The 18,174-nt window shown below is 36.0% G+C and overlaps 1 protein-coding gene and 1 long non-coding RNA gene across 3 annotated transcripts; both read left to right on the forward strand.

Annotated features, from left to right (window-relative positions):
- The first annotated feature begins 1,478 nt into the window (after window positions 1-1,478).
- Window positions 1,479-7,036, forward strand: LOC108220818 (uncharacterized). 2 transcript variants are annotated; one of them, XR_001806808.2, is made up of 3 exons: window positions 1,533-1,825; window positions 3,183-3,886; window positions 4,109-7,036. It is a non-coding gene; the product is annotated as an uncharacterized LOC108220818 (long non-coding RNA). The 2 variants fall into 2 exon arrangements; XR_010291824.1 differs by lacking the exon at window positions 4,109-7,036 and having other exon boundaries at window positions 1,479-1,825; window positions 3,183-3,490.
- A 7,134-nt stretch (window positions 7,037-14,170) lies between these two features.
- Window positions 14,171-15,588, forward strand: LOC135152763 (uncharacterized). The gene is made up of 2 exons (XM_064093855.1): window positions 14,171-14,345; window positions 14,585-15,588. Exons 1-2 carry the CDS (start codon window positions 14,171-14,173, stop codon window positions 15,586-15,588), a joined length of 1,179 nt encoding a protein of 392 aa, XP_063949925.1.
- The last annotated feature ends 2,586 nt before the right edge of the window (window positions 15,589-18,174 follow it).

Here is an 18,174-nt window from a genome sequence, read left to right on the forward strand (position 1 = left end):
TCAAGTTATTACGGAAAGAAGATTGATCCATCTGTCACCAGCCTTCTTCGATCCTTCTCTCGCCTTCTTCGATCGTTTCTCTCTGTCGCATTTGTATTCTCTCTCCATGGCCAGCTTCTAGTCTGGTGTTTATGAGGTTAATCGAGTGGGTTCTGTTTTAGGTGAATCCTTTATTTTGTTTGTTTTTTTAATGAACCCCGGCAATTCTAATTTTTCATTATCCCGCCACTATTACTTTCCTTGGCCCGCCAATATTTTTGGCCCCAAAAATCTCATCTACTGCAACGCCTGGTTGTGACGTTGCAAAAGACCTTTGTTTCTACAGCCCTTTCAAATTTTTTAACGAAAATTTGATTCTATTGTGACATTTTTTTCCCCCATTGCAATAGACTGTTTTTAATTTTTCAATAGCAACGATTTTAAGGAAAATTTCTTTTGAGTGGTTGCTAAAGGCAATCTATGGTATAGTGGATACTGGGACCCCATGCCGTACAACTATTTCCTTCAGATATAGATGGACTAACTTATCCAATGAAAACCTCTCATTGATTGGAAGAAAATGTGCCGACTTAGTAAGTCTGTCAACAATTACCCAAATAGCATCGTGATTAGCTCTAGTCTTTGGCAATCCTACTAGAAAGTCCATTGCCAGTTGTTCCCAATTCTATTCAGGAATGTCTAATGGTTGTAGTAGTCCACTGGGTCTTTGATGTTCTGCCTTAACTCTTTGGCACATGAAGCATTTGCTTGCCCACTCAGCTATTTCATTTTTCATATCTGGCCACCAAAAAGTCTCCTTCAGATCGTGGTACATCTTGGTACTACCGGGGTGAATAGTATATCGAGAATTATGAGCGTCATACAGAATCTCATTCTTCAATTCATTCACATTAGGAACCCATATTCTTGATGAGAATATTAAAATCCCTTAATTGTCCATTTGGCTGGAAATCTCTTCTCCCGTTAAGTCGACCTTGTTGCGACTCATCATTTCTTCCTGACATCTCTTAATCTTTTCTAGTAATTCTTGTTGAAATGTCATGGCATACATCAGTTCAGTGGTTGGCTCCGATAATTAAATCTCTATCTCCAGCTTCTCAAATTCTCGAATCTCGAGAGTCGGTGTATTTCATTTCTATTGGATTGTTGAGCTGTGTTATCGATTTCCATTGGTTATGGATTTTATAGTGACTGGATTTTATAAAATTGTGTATTGCCTGTAAAATCATTTTTATAGCTTTATAATTTCATTAAATATTTTTAGAGATTTATAAAATTCATGTAGTGATATTTCGATAATGTTTCAACTCTAAATGATTTTCTGTATAGATTAAAGTGGGGTCTCCCTATTTATTTCAAAAAAGATCCAAAAATCATGAAAATTATATTTTATTAGTTTTTGATTATTTTAAGAATTTTAAAACTACTTCGGTATTTATCCGGATCATTTTAACTATGAGTTTGTTCGTTAATTTGTCAAAAGCAGTCCGAGACAGTCCTTTTTTTTGATACGTGTCACGCTTTACTTAATCAGTTCATATAAACTGATTATTTCGTTTAAACATCAATCTCTCTCATCCCACAATCTCTCTCAACTCTCAAACTCTCCACTGTCTCTCTCAATTTCTCTCCCTCAGAAATCTCCCTGCACACCATCTCCCTCGCCTCTCTCGCTCACAATCTCTCCTGCGCCCCTATCTCTCTCGGTTTTCTCTCTCCCCGCATCTGTCTCTCTCCGCGCCGCCGCGCCGCCTCTCTCCCCGAACGGCCACTGCTGTCGCCGCCCCTCTTCCTCCGTTTTCTCTCCGCTCCTTCCCCTTTTTCAGTTCGTTTTTCTACTTATTAGATGCTGTGTGTATATTCATTTTGTGTGTATATATCAGCGTGTGTGATGGGTGCGTGCGTGTGTGTTCTGGGTGTGTGTTGAGTGTGTGCAGCGAGGTGTGCGTGTGTATACAGTGGAGTGGGTGTGTGTGTACTGTATGTCTATGTGTGCGTCGATTGTGTAGGTGCTTGTGAGTTTGATTATCTCAATTTGGTGGTTATGTGTGGCTATTTTTTTATTACAGTGGATGGTTGTGAACTTGCCGAGAGTAAATATTGGCTTAGCTATTGATTCTTACTATTTCTACAAATTTTGATTTAGTTTTATAATATTTTAATTCTTACTTTAGTATAATAGTTAATTGGGATTGATTATTGATTTTGTTTGGTAAGTATAAGTTAGTATTCGGATTGATTACAGGTTTGTTGGGATTTGTTGTGTCGATATGATATCGACTGGTAGTCCGATAAATAGAGTAGGTGCTGCCCGATTTTGAAATAAAATTTAGATTTTAAAATTTTACGGGAGGGTATCCTATAATTATCGGACTATCAATCGAATTATATAATTACTGATTCGTAATATTTTATAAAATCTATAAATAATATTTTTTGATTTGGTAGTAATAGCAGTAATACATATCATTATTATTGATGTTATTGTTAATGTGTGAAACTGTGTTTACTTGGTGATTTTAGGATGTCGAATATTAATATATATTAGTATTATTCTTTATTATTATTATTACTTTCACTAGTAGTAATAATAGTTAATAATAATATTAATAATATAAATATACGATATCTTAAATAGTTATAATGCTATGCTTATTTAATTCAACTTGTATATTTAAATTGAATAGTATACTCTGTTTTAGGGACTTGCATTTAGAATAAAATTTCAATAAGTGTTCTACTTGAGATATGTGGATATTGGTTGCGAGGTGATTTATTGAATTATAATGGTGTCTTGGTTGATGTTAGTCATGAACTGTTAGTTTATGTGATTTAAAAGTTGATTAGTTGGTTGTTGGTATTAGTTTAAACAGGTGGATAGTCCGACAAATAAAGGATATGCTGCCAAATTTTTTTTTAGAAATTAAGTTTATTCTGTGTATAAATAGATATTTGACAGTTAATAGCATTATATTATAGTTGAGTGGAATATTTATGTTTCTTGATTATGTGGTTATTTTTCTGACTGATCCAGTGTATATATATTATTATGTGGATATCTATATACATTTTTGTTTACTATATATGGATATGCGAAGGGTAGTTAGTTGCAGATTCTCATAGCATTTAGTAATTAGTTTCGTTTGATCCGAAGATTGAAGTATTGTCTTACTACCGTACAGAGTCGACTGGGATGTTCAGAAGTAGTGAATAGTATCATGGAGCGAAGCTGACATAAACCAATGAAGTGAAGCTGTGTTATGGATATTTTATTAAAGTCTGTCAGAAACTAAGCAGAAGGGAACAGTTCAGTAGATAATACTATTAGAAATCTGAGTTAGACACCAGAGTTAAGACAAGTATTCCTATTCAACTTCTATATTTAAAAGCAAGTGTTTGTATTTTCCTCTTGTGGTTAAAAGCAAGTTCCCAGTTTCTTCTATTTATTCAAGAATGATTTTGAGACCTATTAGAATTCTTTATTGCTAAACGTATTCCTAGTGGCAATTGGTTATTTTGTTCAATATTCTCTTGATATTATTCTTTTTAAGAGTGTTGAGCATAGCCAACTATATATGATTTCAAACTTGGTTAACAGTAAAATGTTGTATACAGAGGAGTACTATGCAGGTTTTGATTTAAAGGGGTTGGATACCTTTTGGTTTTAGTAACATGAAAATGATGTTAAAAGACTTCTAATATAGAAGTATTATTTATAAACTGTTAACCAATCGGAATTCATTTGCTGGACCGTGGTGCCGGTCGTGGTTACATGTTACATTATTTTAAGGCCAATGTGTGCCTTAGGCCCCTTAGTTCTTGGGACAGGTAGCGCCCCGTTCCGGTTCTTGATGCTCGGCTGGTCACCGTGTTAGCACAACGCACCGTAAGCGAATGATTTTTCACAGAATAGTTTTAAATGATTTTATTCTCTTGTGATTGCCATACTTTTAAAATATGACTGTTGTTCTGTATTGTTGAAAATACCTGGCAGGTTATATACAATATCTTATATAATATAAATTTTATCTCATTTATTATATTTGTTCCTTTATATAATTGCTGAGCATGTTTGGCTCACTCTTACTATTCTTTTTAACCCTTTCAGCTAGGAATTAAGATGATTTGCTTGTTAAGCTGCGCGTGAGAATATTGCTAGGCGAGATGACAAGGGACTAAGTTTCAGCTTGATAATCAGGTAGAGTATTTTGGAAGATACCAAGGAAACTAGTTGTGATTAGAATGGTACAATTTATATTAGCTGTAAAATAGATTATTTATTGGTTATTAGTTGCTCTTCTTATCGAGGTTTAACTGATAAGGTAGTTTAAGTTGTAATAGGATTTGAAGTTTGGTTTCTGATTTCAGTGCTGTAACCTGTTAGCGATCCAGTTTTTAGGGGGTCAAAGTGATTTTGATTTAAATCATTTTTTTAAAATATTCAGGTTTTGAAATACTTGTTTTTATCTTCTTCCAAAAGTACAGGTTTTAAATAGTTTTTCTTTAAGTGGCACCAAATCCAGACCCCCGGATTTGAGGGATGTCACACCTGACCTTAATAGATCTTTGAAAAACATACCGCTCCCTTCAGTTGGTCGAATAGGTCATCAATCCTGGGTAGTGGGTACTTGTTTTTAGGGCCGTCTAGGACTTTTTCGAGGCTTTGAAATTGAGCCCCTTCCAAGTAACAGAAGAAAATTTTAACATATTTAAAATAACAAGATATCATAAACAAAATTAGACTACTACAACTGAAATTTTTTTGTTTTCTGACTAGTTAGACTTAAATATGTAGGTGGTCGTGTGGGATTTATTGCTTGTACAGTATACTAGTTTGTGGGGAGAGAAAAGGAATAAGAAGAGACGTGCATGGCTGAGTGTTGGGAGTTGAGAATTGATTAGTGTTTAAATGAAATAATGGTAAAAATTAAAGATATATTAATATTATATTAAATTTATCATGAGTATACTAAAAGATAGAAAGAGATAGTCATAAATTGGGGGCCCTAAATTTTCATGGGCCCTGTGCTGTTGCACTTGTTGCACTCCCTCAAAACTGGCCCTGCTTGTTTTTAATGGTCAGCTTATTCAATTCATGGTAGTCAATACATAATCTCATACTACCGTCCTTTTTTTCACAAAGAGAACCGGAGCGCCCCATGGTGAAACACTGGGTCTAATTATTCCTTTATCAAGAAGATCTTGTAGCTGGGTGGCCAATTCCTTCATTTCCACTAGAGCCATACGATAAGGCGCTCTTTATACTGGCTCAGTACTGGGAGCTAGGTCAATGGCAAATTCAATTTCCCTGTCTGGAGGTAAACCTGGAAGTTCGTTGGGGAATACATCTTTGAACTCATTCACTACAGGAATACTTTCAATGCTGGGTGACTCGGCATTCAAGTCTAACACGTGAGCCAAATAGGCTTCACAACCTTACCTTTGCAACTTCTTAACTTGCATAATACTCAAAAATTCCTTCGTCTGTTTCTGACCTTTGAATACGACTCTGGATTTGTCTAAAGCTCGCAATACAACTCGCTTACTCTTACAGTTGATCTGAGCATCATGATCAGTCAACCAATCCATTCCTAGAATAACGTCAAACGTGCCTAACTTGATAGGGATCAAGTCAGCAAGGAATACATGACCTAAAATCTCAATCTCACAGCGGGGATAAACTTGAGTAACTGAGACTTTATCTTGATTAGCTACTTCTATAGATAAAGCTTCACTTAGCATACGAATCTCGCAAGATAATTTATGAGCAAAATCTTCAGAAACAAATGACTTGGTAGATCCAGAATCAAATAATACTTTGGCAGGTATGGAGTTGATAGGAAGCGTACCTGCCACAACACTCGAGTCCTTGACTGCATCTTTCAAGGTCATGTTGAAAGTCCTGGCCTTAGGTGGTAGTGCTATGGCTAGCGGTTGTGCCTGTGGTGCTGGAAGTCTTGGCACATTGTTGGCAGGAACTAGTGTTCTGCAATCTCTCGAAATATGGTCCACTTTTCCACACTTGAAGCATGAGGCTCCCCTAGGTCTATTATCCTGGTACTCACTAGCATAGTGCCCCCTTTGCTAACACTTAAAACATGTTACATTTGTTCTGGAACATATTCCCTGATGCTTCTTTCCCCAGATTCTGCACTCAGGAATGGAAGGTCTATATTGCCCCTGACGGTTACCTTGCTGAGGTCGACTAGCTTGACCTGCGAAACCCTATTCTGGCCTCTGGAATCCCATATTCTTACTCTGGCGAAAATCTGGCCTTTGGGTAAAACGGTTCTGATAGTTTACCGGCCTCTGACTAACTTCTGGGGTTTCCACCTTTCTCTTCTTACCGTCCCTTTCCTTTTGGGACATATCACTTTCCCCCTCAATAATCATGGCCTTTTGAACAACAGCAGCCTACAAAGTTAACTCAAAAGCAGCTACCCTGCTCCGCAACCAGGGCTTTAGTACTTGTTGGAGCCTCTTAGCCCTATGCTCATCAGTATTGATGTACTCAGGAACAAACCTTGCCAGCTCAGTAAACTTAGCCTCATATTCAGAAACACTCAGGTTTTCATGTTTCAGTTCCAAGAACTTTAGCTCCATCTGATTTTGCATAAACCTGGGAAAGTACTTCTCCGAGAACAATTCCGTAAACCTCTCCCATGGAACAACTTCTCCTATCTCAAGCGCTCGCATGGACTCCCACCAGTATTTGGCTTCCTCCTTCAGAAAGTAGCTGGCAAATTCGGTCTTTTGATCCGCCCTTACCTTTGCCACGGAAAATGCCTTCTCAGTCTCTTTCAGCCAAGCTCTGGCTTTAATCGGGTCGGAAGATCCGAAGAACTCTGGAGGTTTAATTGACTGGAAAGTATTAAAAGTAACGACAGGCACTTGCTGGCGTTGTTGCTGCCTCTCCCGATTAGCAGCTTGCTGAAGCAAAAGTTCCAAAATCCGAGCGATGGTTGGATCTATCTGGCCTGCATTTGCGGTCTCTACACGAACGGTTTTCTTTGGCGGCATGATTCTGGTGATAAAACAAGCAACTTACTAAATAAAGTTATCGAAGGATATCTGAAATGGTTTAGATATCCCCGATAATACTAATATTTTACTATATAATTTGCTTGTGATTTCACATATTAAGAATAAACTATGATAATGAAGAAAGAATCATGACTGAATAAGGATTAAGCAGTTTATATAGTGATTAGTAAAGACAATGTGGGTAATGGAAAAAAAGACACTATATAATATCAAGCTACAAGCGTATAATCGCTTTAAAACCGTACAAACGTACTATACGGAAAAAGAAAGTACAAGAAAAGGAATGCATCGGGTCACCAGCAGAAAGGGTGGGGTATGGTACACAAAAACCCTACAAACTATGGTTGTCTCAGTGGCGCCATCTCTGCAATAGGTGACTATCTATAGTATGCATCTAATACACACAACACTCTCTATGTACAACAAGCTCATCCCACCACATCACTCATCCTTTGGATCACCAACCTCGTGGAGCCTGCTTAACACATAGCGCATCACGCGATCTACCCCCTCTGGATCGCGGACCCCACTACTCGAAGAAGGAAGGACCCTCAACCACTTCTCGGCAATAGCAAGGACGACCCTCACCTCTCTCGTTGTATCCCTATCTGGGCGCTCGCCCACAACTGCACCCTAGACTCCTAAACCAACTCTCTCCGATAAAGACTGAACCAAAGTCCTGAGCTCCTGGTTTTGGCCTTGCATGAACTCGCACGTCTGTCTCAGCTGCACAAACTGACGAAAAGGTACATACTGGCCAGCTTCCACCAGAGTAGCTGATGTCGCTGACGTGGCGGTAGGAGCTCTAGCACGTGCCGAGGGACCCACTGGTGGCATCTCTGGAACCCTCACCGACTCACTATCCTCCGCAGGGTCTGAATCATAGACACTCCTGGTCGCTGAAGGCGCAACCACATCTTTATGGGGTGAACGTGACCCCTGCCCCTCAGGCTCTGTATCGGACTTAGAATGCTGCAAGAAATATTATATATTTATCGTCAAAATACTTGATGGAATAACTAAAGCTATCCTATCTCATTAATCAAGACTATATCCGATAGCCTCGAGACAAACTCTATATGAGTCTGAACAAGTGATCTTATCTTAAACTATCCTAACTATTCTTGTTTCAGTGACTGATAACCTGTAGCTCTGATACCAACTTGTGACAGCCCAAAATTCAGGGGTCAGGAATTTGGTGCCACGAAAGTAAAACAACCTGTAAATAAATAAAAGCATGCAAACGACCCCTCAAACCGAGATCCAAACAGGTTATAGTGTGAAACAAGAACTAAACCAGAATATAAAGTTATTACATCACACATGATGTCATTAGGATAACTTCGACGAGAAGCTATGCCAATACTAAATGTCTAGATAAGTTTTACACTCTAATAATATTTTATTACAAACTTATTTACTCTCCTTCTCCGAACTATCTATGCCAAAACACACCTGGTTAGGTAGATGGAACCTAAAGACCAAAGGATGATGCGCTGGAACACTCTTACGTGTGGTGGGAAGACGAGGCATCCTCAGTTTTCACTAAAAGAATGAACACCGGAAAGCAAGGATGAGCAAAGCATGCTCAACAATAATATAATAATAATGCATGGCTAACCTTGTTCAGGAAATAAAACTATCATTGCTAAAAGAATTATCAATAATTCTACTTTATCAATATAACTTAACGCTGGAAAGAAAGCATTAAATCATAAACCGTCACAGAAATATTTCAAAATACTTCTCGTAAATCTTTTTCATAAATCTCTTTGTATATAATTGGAATTATTAACGCTGTGCTATAGCCGATGATCAGTCGCGAGATAGCACCGGATCATACAAGAAGCATGTCACCAAATCTGAGGAGTTCCAGGCACACATTGGCCTATTCGCTGGACCGGCGTCTCGGTCTCTTACGCATACGTTCCAATTACAAAATAATTTCATTTCAATAGAAAGCAAATCCAAGTCAAACCCATACTACCATAATAAATCAACCACCAGAAACTGGTTGTCATTTGTAAATCTCTTTCCCAATAATTGCTTTGAAAATTTTGACTAAAGGAACTATTCAGAGAACAGTAATTGAAAACACAATCGACAATATTTAAATTAAACCACTAAAGAAAAGATATCGGGTAGTCGACAAAATTGAATAGTAAAAATTGGTAAGGTGGATACAATTAATTAAAGTGTATAACTGATTCCAAATAATGAATCAATTATTGGTAAAATGAGATCAGACTACTTAGGTTCAGATAATTCACAAGTCACGGTAAAATATTGGTATGAATATTTGATTCTGGTTAGTGGTGTAAAAAGGGTTAGTGTCTTGTCAAAAGTCCAGGTATAAGTCAAGGTAGGTTGGTACATACAATTGTTTCTGGTTAACAATTTAAGAATAAATAGTGACTTGTGAGAATAATTTATTGTGAACAGGCTGTTTGTACACTTTGAAATTTATACTAATCAGGATAATAGCAGCATCAATTGCAATAAAATAAGCTCGGGACAGGAACACTTGCCTCTGAACAGAATTCTCAAACTCACAACTTTGCTTTCTGCTAAATACTTGCTTCTACAATAAAACAATAATTCAGATGACGAAATCCAAATCGTCGTCTAAATTAAGAAATCCAAATCGAATTCTAATTCTACCCTTCGTGATATATAATTATTTCAATTATTATGTACACATAATATTCATAATTTAAACACGTAATCACATTGTCGCGTATCACGAGATTGACATGCTTTATTATTTATAATTAATCATACCCGATAATTCAAGAATCTCTGTCCAAATCTTAACCAGAATCCGCATCATGATCTTAATCTGATACTCAAATTCAATTTTCAATAATAGCCAAAAATCCGGGCAACACCTCCTTTATAATAAAGCAATTCCGATCAATCAAATTTTTGTCGTCTAACTAGTCAGGAATATTATAACTGAACATGTCATTCATTATTAACTCAGTAAAATACTTGAAGACAACAGTTTAGAACTAACAATCATTTTGTATTGTAATAGTAACACTTTTACATCTAATATACAATCAAATATATATATATATATATATATATATATATATATATATATATATCCATTTTATTAATATTATTAATATTGTTAATTAACAACAATAATAAAAATAATAAAAAAATTTGATATATCATTTGTTTCCGCTTTTCGAAAATTCTCCCTAGCTTTTCCCGGCCACCGGCCGCTGTGGCTGCCGCCTCACCGGCAGCCTCCTCACTCAAACCACCACCAGACCCACCTCCCTCTCTCCCTCTCTCCCTCTCTCCCTCTCTCCCTCCCCCCCTCTCTCTCTCTCTCTCTCTCTCTCTCTCTCTCTCTCGGGCCGGAACCTCCTCCCTCGCCTGGACAGTCGCGGCGTCGCCGCCGCCTCGGCGAGGAACAGTCGCGAGCCGCCCCGACCCTCGCCCGACTCCGGTGAATCGCGCCGCCTCCGAACACAAACCATCTCCTCTTTCCTTCGCTTCGACGCCCCATCGCCACTACAACCGTCGCTTCACCACTCTGCTACGACTCCGTCGACGGCGTTAATCGCCGCCGCTCCTTAAACACCACCACCACCAACTGCCGAACACCCCCAATTTTCAACTCCGATTTAACAAACCCCCAAACCCCACTCGAACCAAGCATCACAACAACACATAACACAGTGATATAATACAAAGCAGGGCTCGGTTATTTGATTTAAAGAATAAACAGATCCTCACTTGAATTAGCTGATTAATCTAACCCTTGCTTTCTCTCTTCTTTCGTTCAAACGAATTAACCTATGTGTCCTGTTGTGTATATATCCTATGGGTGCTGCACGTAGTGGCCACGTATAACTGACGCAGATACTGGTATACTAGTACCCTGCACTATTTTTCTGCAAATTTAAATGAGTTTTAGAATTAAAATAGAACTAAAGAAACAACCCCAATTTAAAAAAAACCAATAAAATAAATATTTGGTGCCCAAAAACATATCCGAAACTAAGACAAAATATACTACAAAAACTGAAAATCTCGAATGGTTAAATACATGAAAAGTTTTATTTCTAAGGCATTTGAAAATTTTATATTTAATTGCCCGAAATTTATTTTTAAATTGCAAATAATTAAAATAATCATTTGCGAGATCTTTGAATATTTTTAAATCAATCAATATATTAGAATACAAAAACTGAAATATTTCGGTAGTTTTCATTTGAATAAAATATTGGTGCAACTAAATACAGATTTTAAATTTTAAAACTGAAAACAATTTTAATAGAGACAATATAATAAATCTAAGTTTTAACTTATCCGCTCGGACAAAATTAAACAATTAAAATAACACGTTTATATGCTCAGCAATTAAACCATATAATTTACATGAGTTCACATATATTGCAAGGAATATTTTCGATTAATTATGAACTAAATTAAATCTTAATTTTTACAAGATTCAAATAATTATAAAATCTATCAATTCTCAATTTATTTCAATCCATGTAATCAGGCAGGTGCTGTTAATCACATATAATATAATTTATGCAGGATGAAATTATAATTGCTCAAAAACATTATTATAACCAGACATATTATTATTCACATAATTATATAAATTCACAAAATTCCCGATTGTTATATGAGGGTACTAATGTAATCTTCTAATTATTAAAAGCATCAATAAAATGAAAGGATTTTAATAAATAAACTACAATTACATAAATAACCAGATTAATATTATAAACAGTATGAGATTTGACAAATTTTATAAAATCATTTTCAAAAGTTTTGGACAAAGAAATATTTTTAAAGAATGTTTAAGAGCAATACTCCAATATATAATCTATATAAAAGAGAGAATTCACATACAATATTTCACGTAATAAAATACGAATAGACGGATATACGATACGATTATACACATATAATGCGTCACATAATCACATTTATTATCTCTAATATTATATAATCGCAGAGTTACACATATTCAAATAATGCCAAATCGAGTAATATATTTAATCGCATAGCGAAATCTCTCGCATACGGCTACTATACACAATATAGAATCTAATTATGCCATCAAGCCACATAACAATTTCAATTCCACTTAATCGCGTAACAAAAATATTACTCGTTTATAGAAATGCTACGATTAAAAGTATTCTAGTGGCACTTAGGATACCACATTGTTAGGGTTATACTGAAATATTCGTTTGAAGTATATAAAAATTATTTGAAAATCTTAAATGCATGTTTTCACATTGTCTGTATATTATATATTGTAGACAATCTAGTATCAAATGTGATAGCAGAAGATTAGATTGCCGAACTCCTTGTATAATATAATAACGGTTCACAGTCTAAATGGTGTTAGACAAACCATTAGAACGACTGAAGTATTATTTGGAAATAGTTTATCTTGACTATTGAATAATACTTATATACTTTGTTTATGTTGAACGGGATCAAATTAGTAGAATAATTGTTTCTTTTATTCTGACAATAAAGAACTAAGATTTTATAATGTTATTATTGCTTAAGTTCTTAATTCGGATGTAGTGATTGACACTTGTATTTAATGCACATGCCTTGACTCATAAGTTAAGTAATTTATTTTAAATAACGAATTTATGATTGGGCAATGACATTATATACAGAGTGGGATATTAACTATAAAAGGAAACCATGTCCGAAAAATATATTCGGGTGATGATGTCCTCTTGAAAGCTCATAAAGTTAATTATGCTTTAGTCCCGCAGGCAGATTTGTTCTTGCATAATTATAAGGTTGAGTGGATGATCAAAGATAAAAGATATTGATTAAATTAATTGTTAGAAATTAATTTAATTAATGGACATGCGATATCTTAAACATGGGGAATTTATAAGCAATTAATATGGGAGCCGAATTAAATAATTAATTTACGGAATTAGGAAAGGAAGTGAAAATATTAATTCTTTAGTGGATTGAATTAATATTTAATGACATTAGGTCTGGCCCGGAATGTCATTGGAAGGCCTGACCTAATGGTCCATGATCCCTACTATAGCCTATATGTATTCTCGTTCTCCTAAAGCTGAAAGACACACCAAAACAAATTCATCCTAGGGTTTGAGAGAGGCAGACGTTTTTCTCAAGGAGCTAGCTAGGGTTTTGGATTTTCGGAGCTTTAAGGAGACGTAGACCTTGGGCGATCGAAGGCCACACTTCATCCAAGGAGAATCAGGGAATACAGTAGAAGACGTGGATTTGAATCTCTTGCGCCGTAGCGATTAAGGTTAATATTCTTTTCGAACTTTTAATTAATATCATAAAACGCAGGCCAAGGTCCGATTGTTCGTACACACATAACAAAAGAATATATGTATACTCATATAACGATTCAACGTATTCGACATTATAACATATAATATATATATCGCACTGATAAAATAACTTAAAATTTACCGGTTGTGTTACATATTTCATGATGTCATGGCTAACTGACTTTTTTAGTTTCAGAAATGCATATCAGGGTTTAACTGGAAATCAGAGTTTGTAGCCTGCACACGATATCAGAGTTTATGCTGATCAGAGGATAAAGGCGCCTAAATTTCTAGGAGAAGATCTTGATAAACAAGGCAAATAAAGATTAAGGAAGATTGTGTAAATCATGATAGCAGAAGATAGCTATTGATTGGATTATTTTAGGAAGCAAATTAGTACAGAATCAATCAGTAGATATCTGTAACTGTGTATATAAACACAGCTTAGGGTTTACTCTAGATGAGTTAAGCATCAAGCATAATATTCTTGTAACCTAGCAGTTCTTAGTGATAAATTATTAATCACTAAGAGATTATTTGTAAGCTACTGTTATTGAGTGAATAAGAGTTTAGTTAATTTATTCTCTTCTTTGTGTCTTCTTTTATTGATTGTTTTCACTATATAACGTTATATAATGTTCTTATTCGGCCTAACAAGTGGTATCAGAGCCAGCTCTGTTGATATACCTACAGTGAGATCTTTATCACACAATCATGCTGAAAAATATCAAAACTCAAACAGTAGATATGAGTCAATTAGGGTTCCGATCCTTAGGGCATCTGAGTATCATGTTTGGAAGGCGAAGATGGTTATGTGTCTGGAAGCCACAGATCCAGAATACCTAGATAGGATTTATGATGGGCCACACATGCCAACCAAACTCTCTGTTGCAGTTGGAGATGAACCTCAGAAGATGATTCCTAAAGAAAAGAAGGATTATACTCCTGAAGATATCTCATCAATCAGCAACAAATGCAAAAGTGAAGCACTTACTGCATAGTGCTCTAGACAATGCTATGTCCATTAGGGTGATTTGGATGTAAAACTGCAAAGAAAATATGGGATGCTTTGGAAATCAGATGTCAAGGAACCAAAGCCATCAAGAAGAACAGAAGAACCATACTGATTCAAGAGTATGAACATTTTGATTCAAAATCTGGTGAATCATTTACAGATCTGTATGACAGATTTGTCAAGCTGCTGAATGACTTATCCGTAGTTGATAAAGAATATGATTTGGAAGATTCGAATCTCAAATTCCTACTAGCTCTTCCTGAAAAATGGGATCTGAAAGTAACAACCATAAGAGACAATCATGATCTTGGAGAGATGTCTCTTGATAATATTTTTGGAAGACTGAAAACCTATGAACTTGAGATGGAGCAGAGAAACAAAAGATATGGAGGGAAACCCAAGCCTGTTGTTCTCAAAGTTCAAGAAGAAGCTGTTGTGAAAAACAAAGGGAAAGCTCATGTTACAAAAACTGATACTGAGTCGTCAAACTCTGATAATGACTCGAACTCTGATTTTCCCTCAGACTCTGAGGACAGTGACACTGAGATGATGCAGCTGGCAGCTTTGATGGTCAAAAGCTTCAAGAAGATGGCTTACAAGAACTTCAACGAGGGAAAGAAGTTTAAAAGGATGGAAAGATGCTCTGACAGAAAAGGTTTCAAGAAGAATGAGGGTAAGGAAGAAAAATCAGGAAAAGTTGACAAGTCCAAGTTTACCTGCTTCAACTGTGGTGAAAAGGGTCATTTTGCAACTGAGTGCAAGAAAGCCAAGAATGACAAAGGACAAGCCTTCATCACCCAGAAAGGAAACTGGGCAGACACATCAGACTCAGAGGAAGAAGTCAACTATGCTTTGATGGCAAACACTGATAACAGCTCTGAGACTGTTGAAACAAAGGTACCTCATTCTACTCTTGCATTTAATATTGAAGATATAACTGAGTTAAGATTGTTCCTTAAAAGCTTACATATTAGTTACAGAGATCAGACTTTAGAAAATGAAAGATTAAAGTCTGAAGTCTCAGATGTAAAGAAAAGGAATGACTATCTAGAGAAAGAATTAGTTCAGATGTTAGAAGTTCAGAAAGAAAGAGATGATGCTGTGATTATTAAAAATGAACTGTTGAAGAAACATGCAACTCTTGAATCAGAACTTGCAAAAGAGAGAGAAATAATCAGAACATTCACTAATTCAGGAAAAACAAGTTAATAAAGGTTTAATGACTCAGAAACAACTTAAACACAAACTCAAGGAGGTAAAACAAGAAAACAGGGTTAAGGAACCTAGGAAAATAGAAATGGAAAATTAGGCATAAACAAAAGCAACAACTACATGCCTATTACTAATGCTCCTAGGAAAACTTGTTATAACTATGGAAATTCTAATCATCATGCCTCTTTTTTCAGGAAGAATAAAGACATAAACACCACGTCTCCCAAATCAGAAGCTAAAACTAGTTATGTTAGGTTTAGACCAGAGAATCCTTGTTTTCATTGTGGTAGTTTATGGCATTCCATTTACACTTGTAAGGAATACCATAGTCTTTATTATGAGTATTATGAACTGAAACCTTCCTTGAATAAAATTAAAATTTCTTCTTCAAATACAAATTCTGATATCAAGTCTGTTAGCATAAACTCTGATTTAAACTCTGATAAATCTTCCGCTGCTAGTGTTAACTAACTTAACAAGACCAAAGGATCCAAGCAAGTCTGGGTCCTTAAAACTTATCATTAGTGGTCTATGTGATTGCAGGGCAACAGGAAAAATATCCTAGTTCTGGACAGTGGATGCTCAGGACATATGACAGAAAATAAAGCCCCTCTATCAGAATTTTGGAGAAGGTTGGCCCAAATGTTTCTTATGGAGATGGAAACATAGGGAAAACTTTGGGATATGGCAATATCAATCTTGAAAATGTCATCATTGAATCTGTAGCTCTGGTCTCAGGACTTAAGCATAATCTGCTCAGCATAAGTCAAATCTGTGACAGAGGATATCATGTTAATTTCTTTGAAGAACACTGTGAAGTTGTTAGCAAAATCATTGGGAAATTTGTTCTGAAGGGATACAAACATGAAAATATCTATGAAGCCAAGATCTCTTTAAACTCTGATAACTCTGCAATTTGTCTACTTTGCAGAGCTAGTGGTGAAGACAGTTGGAATTGGCACAAGAAACTTTCTCACTTGAACTTCAACAGTATAAATGAGTTAGTGAAGGAGGATCTTGTAAAAGGACTACCCAAATCAGTGTGTACACCAGATGGCCTCTGTGATTCTTGTCAAAAACCAAAATAGAGAAAATCTTCTTTCAAAAGTAAAACTAAGTCCTCAATTCTTAGAGCCTTATCATCTGCTACATGTTGATCTGTTTGGAATAGTAAATGTTATGTCCATTGCAAAGAAAAGATATACTCTGGTTATTGTTGATGAATACCCCAGATATACATGGGTTTACTTTCTACACAGTAAAGATGAAACATTCTCTCTTCTAGTTGAGCATGTCAAGCAATTGGACAAGATCTCTAAAGATTCAGTTAAGATCATCAGAAGTGATAATGGCACTGAATTCAAGAATTCAAAAATGGAAGAGTTCTGCGAATCAAATGGAATCAAGCAAGAATTCTCTGCACCTGGAACACCTCAGCAAAATGGGGTAATAAAAAGAAAGAACAGAACTCTATTAGAAGCTGCAAGAACCATGCTGGAAGAAGCAAAACTGCCAACTTATTTCTGGGCTGAAGCTGTGCAGACTGCTTGCTTCACACAAAATGCAACTTTAATAAACAAGCAAGGGAAAACACCATTTGAGATGGTTAAAGGCAGAAAGCCAAATCTGAAGTACTTTCATATATTTGGTTGCAAATGTTTTGTTCTCAAAAGTCATCCTGAACAGTTGACCAAATTTGACTTAAAAGCTGATGAAGGAATCTTTGTTGGTTATCCACTGTCAACTAAGGCCTTTAGAGTTTATAATCTGAGAACAAGAGTGGTCATGGGATCCATTCATGTATCTTTTGATGATAAGAAGATAACTAGACTGGAAGACTTCACTGAACATGACCAGCTGAGATTTGAAGATGAAGAAGCATACTTTGATTCGAAAAACTCTGATTCTAATATTATATCAGAGTCTGTAATTCCAAATCATCAACCTCAAGCACATGTTGAGAGGGAGCACTTTAACATTGAAAATATGGATCTGAATGATGAGGAATTATCAGAAAACACAAACTCTGATGCGAATTCATCAAACTCTGATACATCAATATCAGATTCTCCGTTGAGATATGCACTTTTCACATCCATCTGAAACACATTGAATTTCTTTTGAGCTGCATAAGCTAGGAAAATTCTGATTGCTTCTAATCTTGCAACTGGAGCAAAGGTCTCATCATAGTCAGTTCCTTCCTGTTGAGAATATCCCTTGCCAACCAGCCTTGCTTTGTTTCTAGTAGTTATTCCATCACTATCAGTTTTGTTTCTGAACACCCATTTAGTATCAACAATAGATCTATTCTTTGGTCTTGGTACTAGAGTCCAGAATTTGTTTCTTTTAAATTCATTTAGCTCTTCTTGCATTGCTGTCACCCAATCAGCATCTTGAAGAAATTGTATAAAATTTGTGACTCTAGAGTAGAAGCATATATGTTTTAGTTAATTCACTACGCCATATATGACCTACAACAACATCAAAAAAATGATGCCATAACCCCAAAATATGTTTCCATAGCCCGAAAAAGGGCTATTGCAACATAAAATTTAAGTTGCACTTTTGCATGCTGCCTTAGGC

Source organism: Daucus carota, chromosome 5, assembly GCF_001625215.2.
Source record: "Daucus carota subsp. sativus chromosome 5, DH1 v3.0, whole genome shotgun sequence".
NCBI lineage: Eukaryota > Viridiplantae > Streptophyta > Magnoliopsida > Apiales > Apiaceae > Daucus > Daucus carota.

What these genes read in the sequence shown, in the direction of transcription:
- LOC135152763 (XM_064093855.1), top strand. Translation starts at nt 14,171, where the DNA reads ATGGTTATGTGTCTGGAAGCCACAGATCCAGAATACCTAGATAGGATT. An exon ending in AATCAGCAACAAATGCAAAA is followed by an intron (nt 14,346 to 14,584) that starts GTGAAGCACTTA and finishes ACTTATCCGTAG; the next exon opens with TTGATAAAGAATATGATTTG.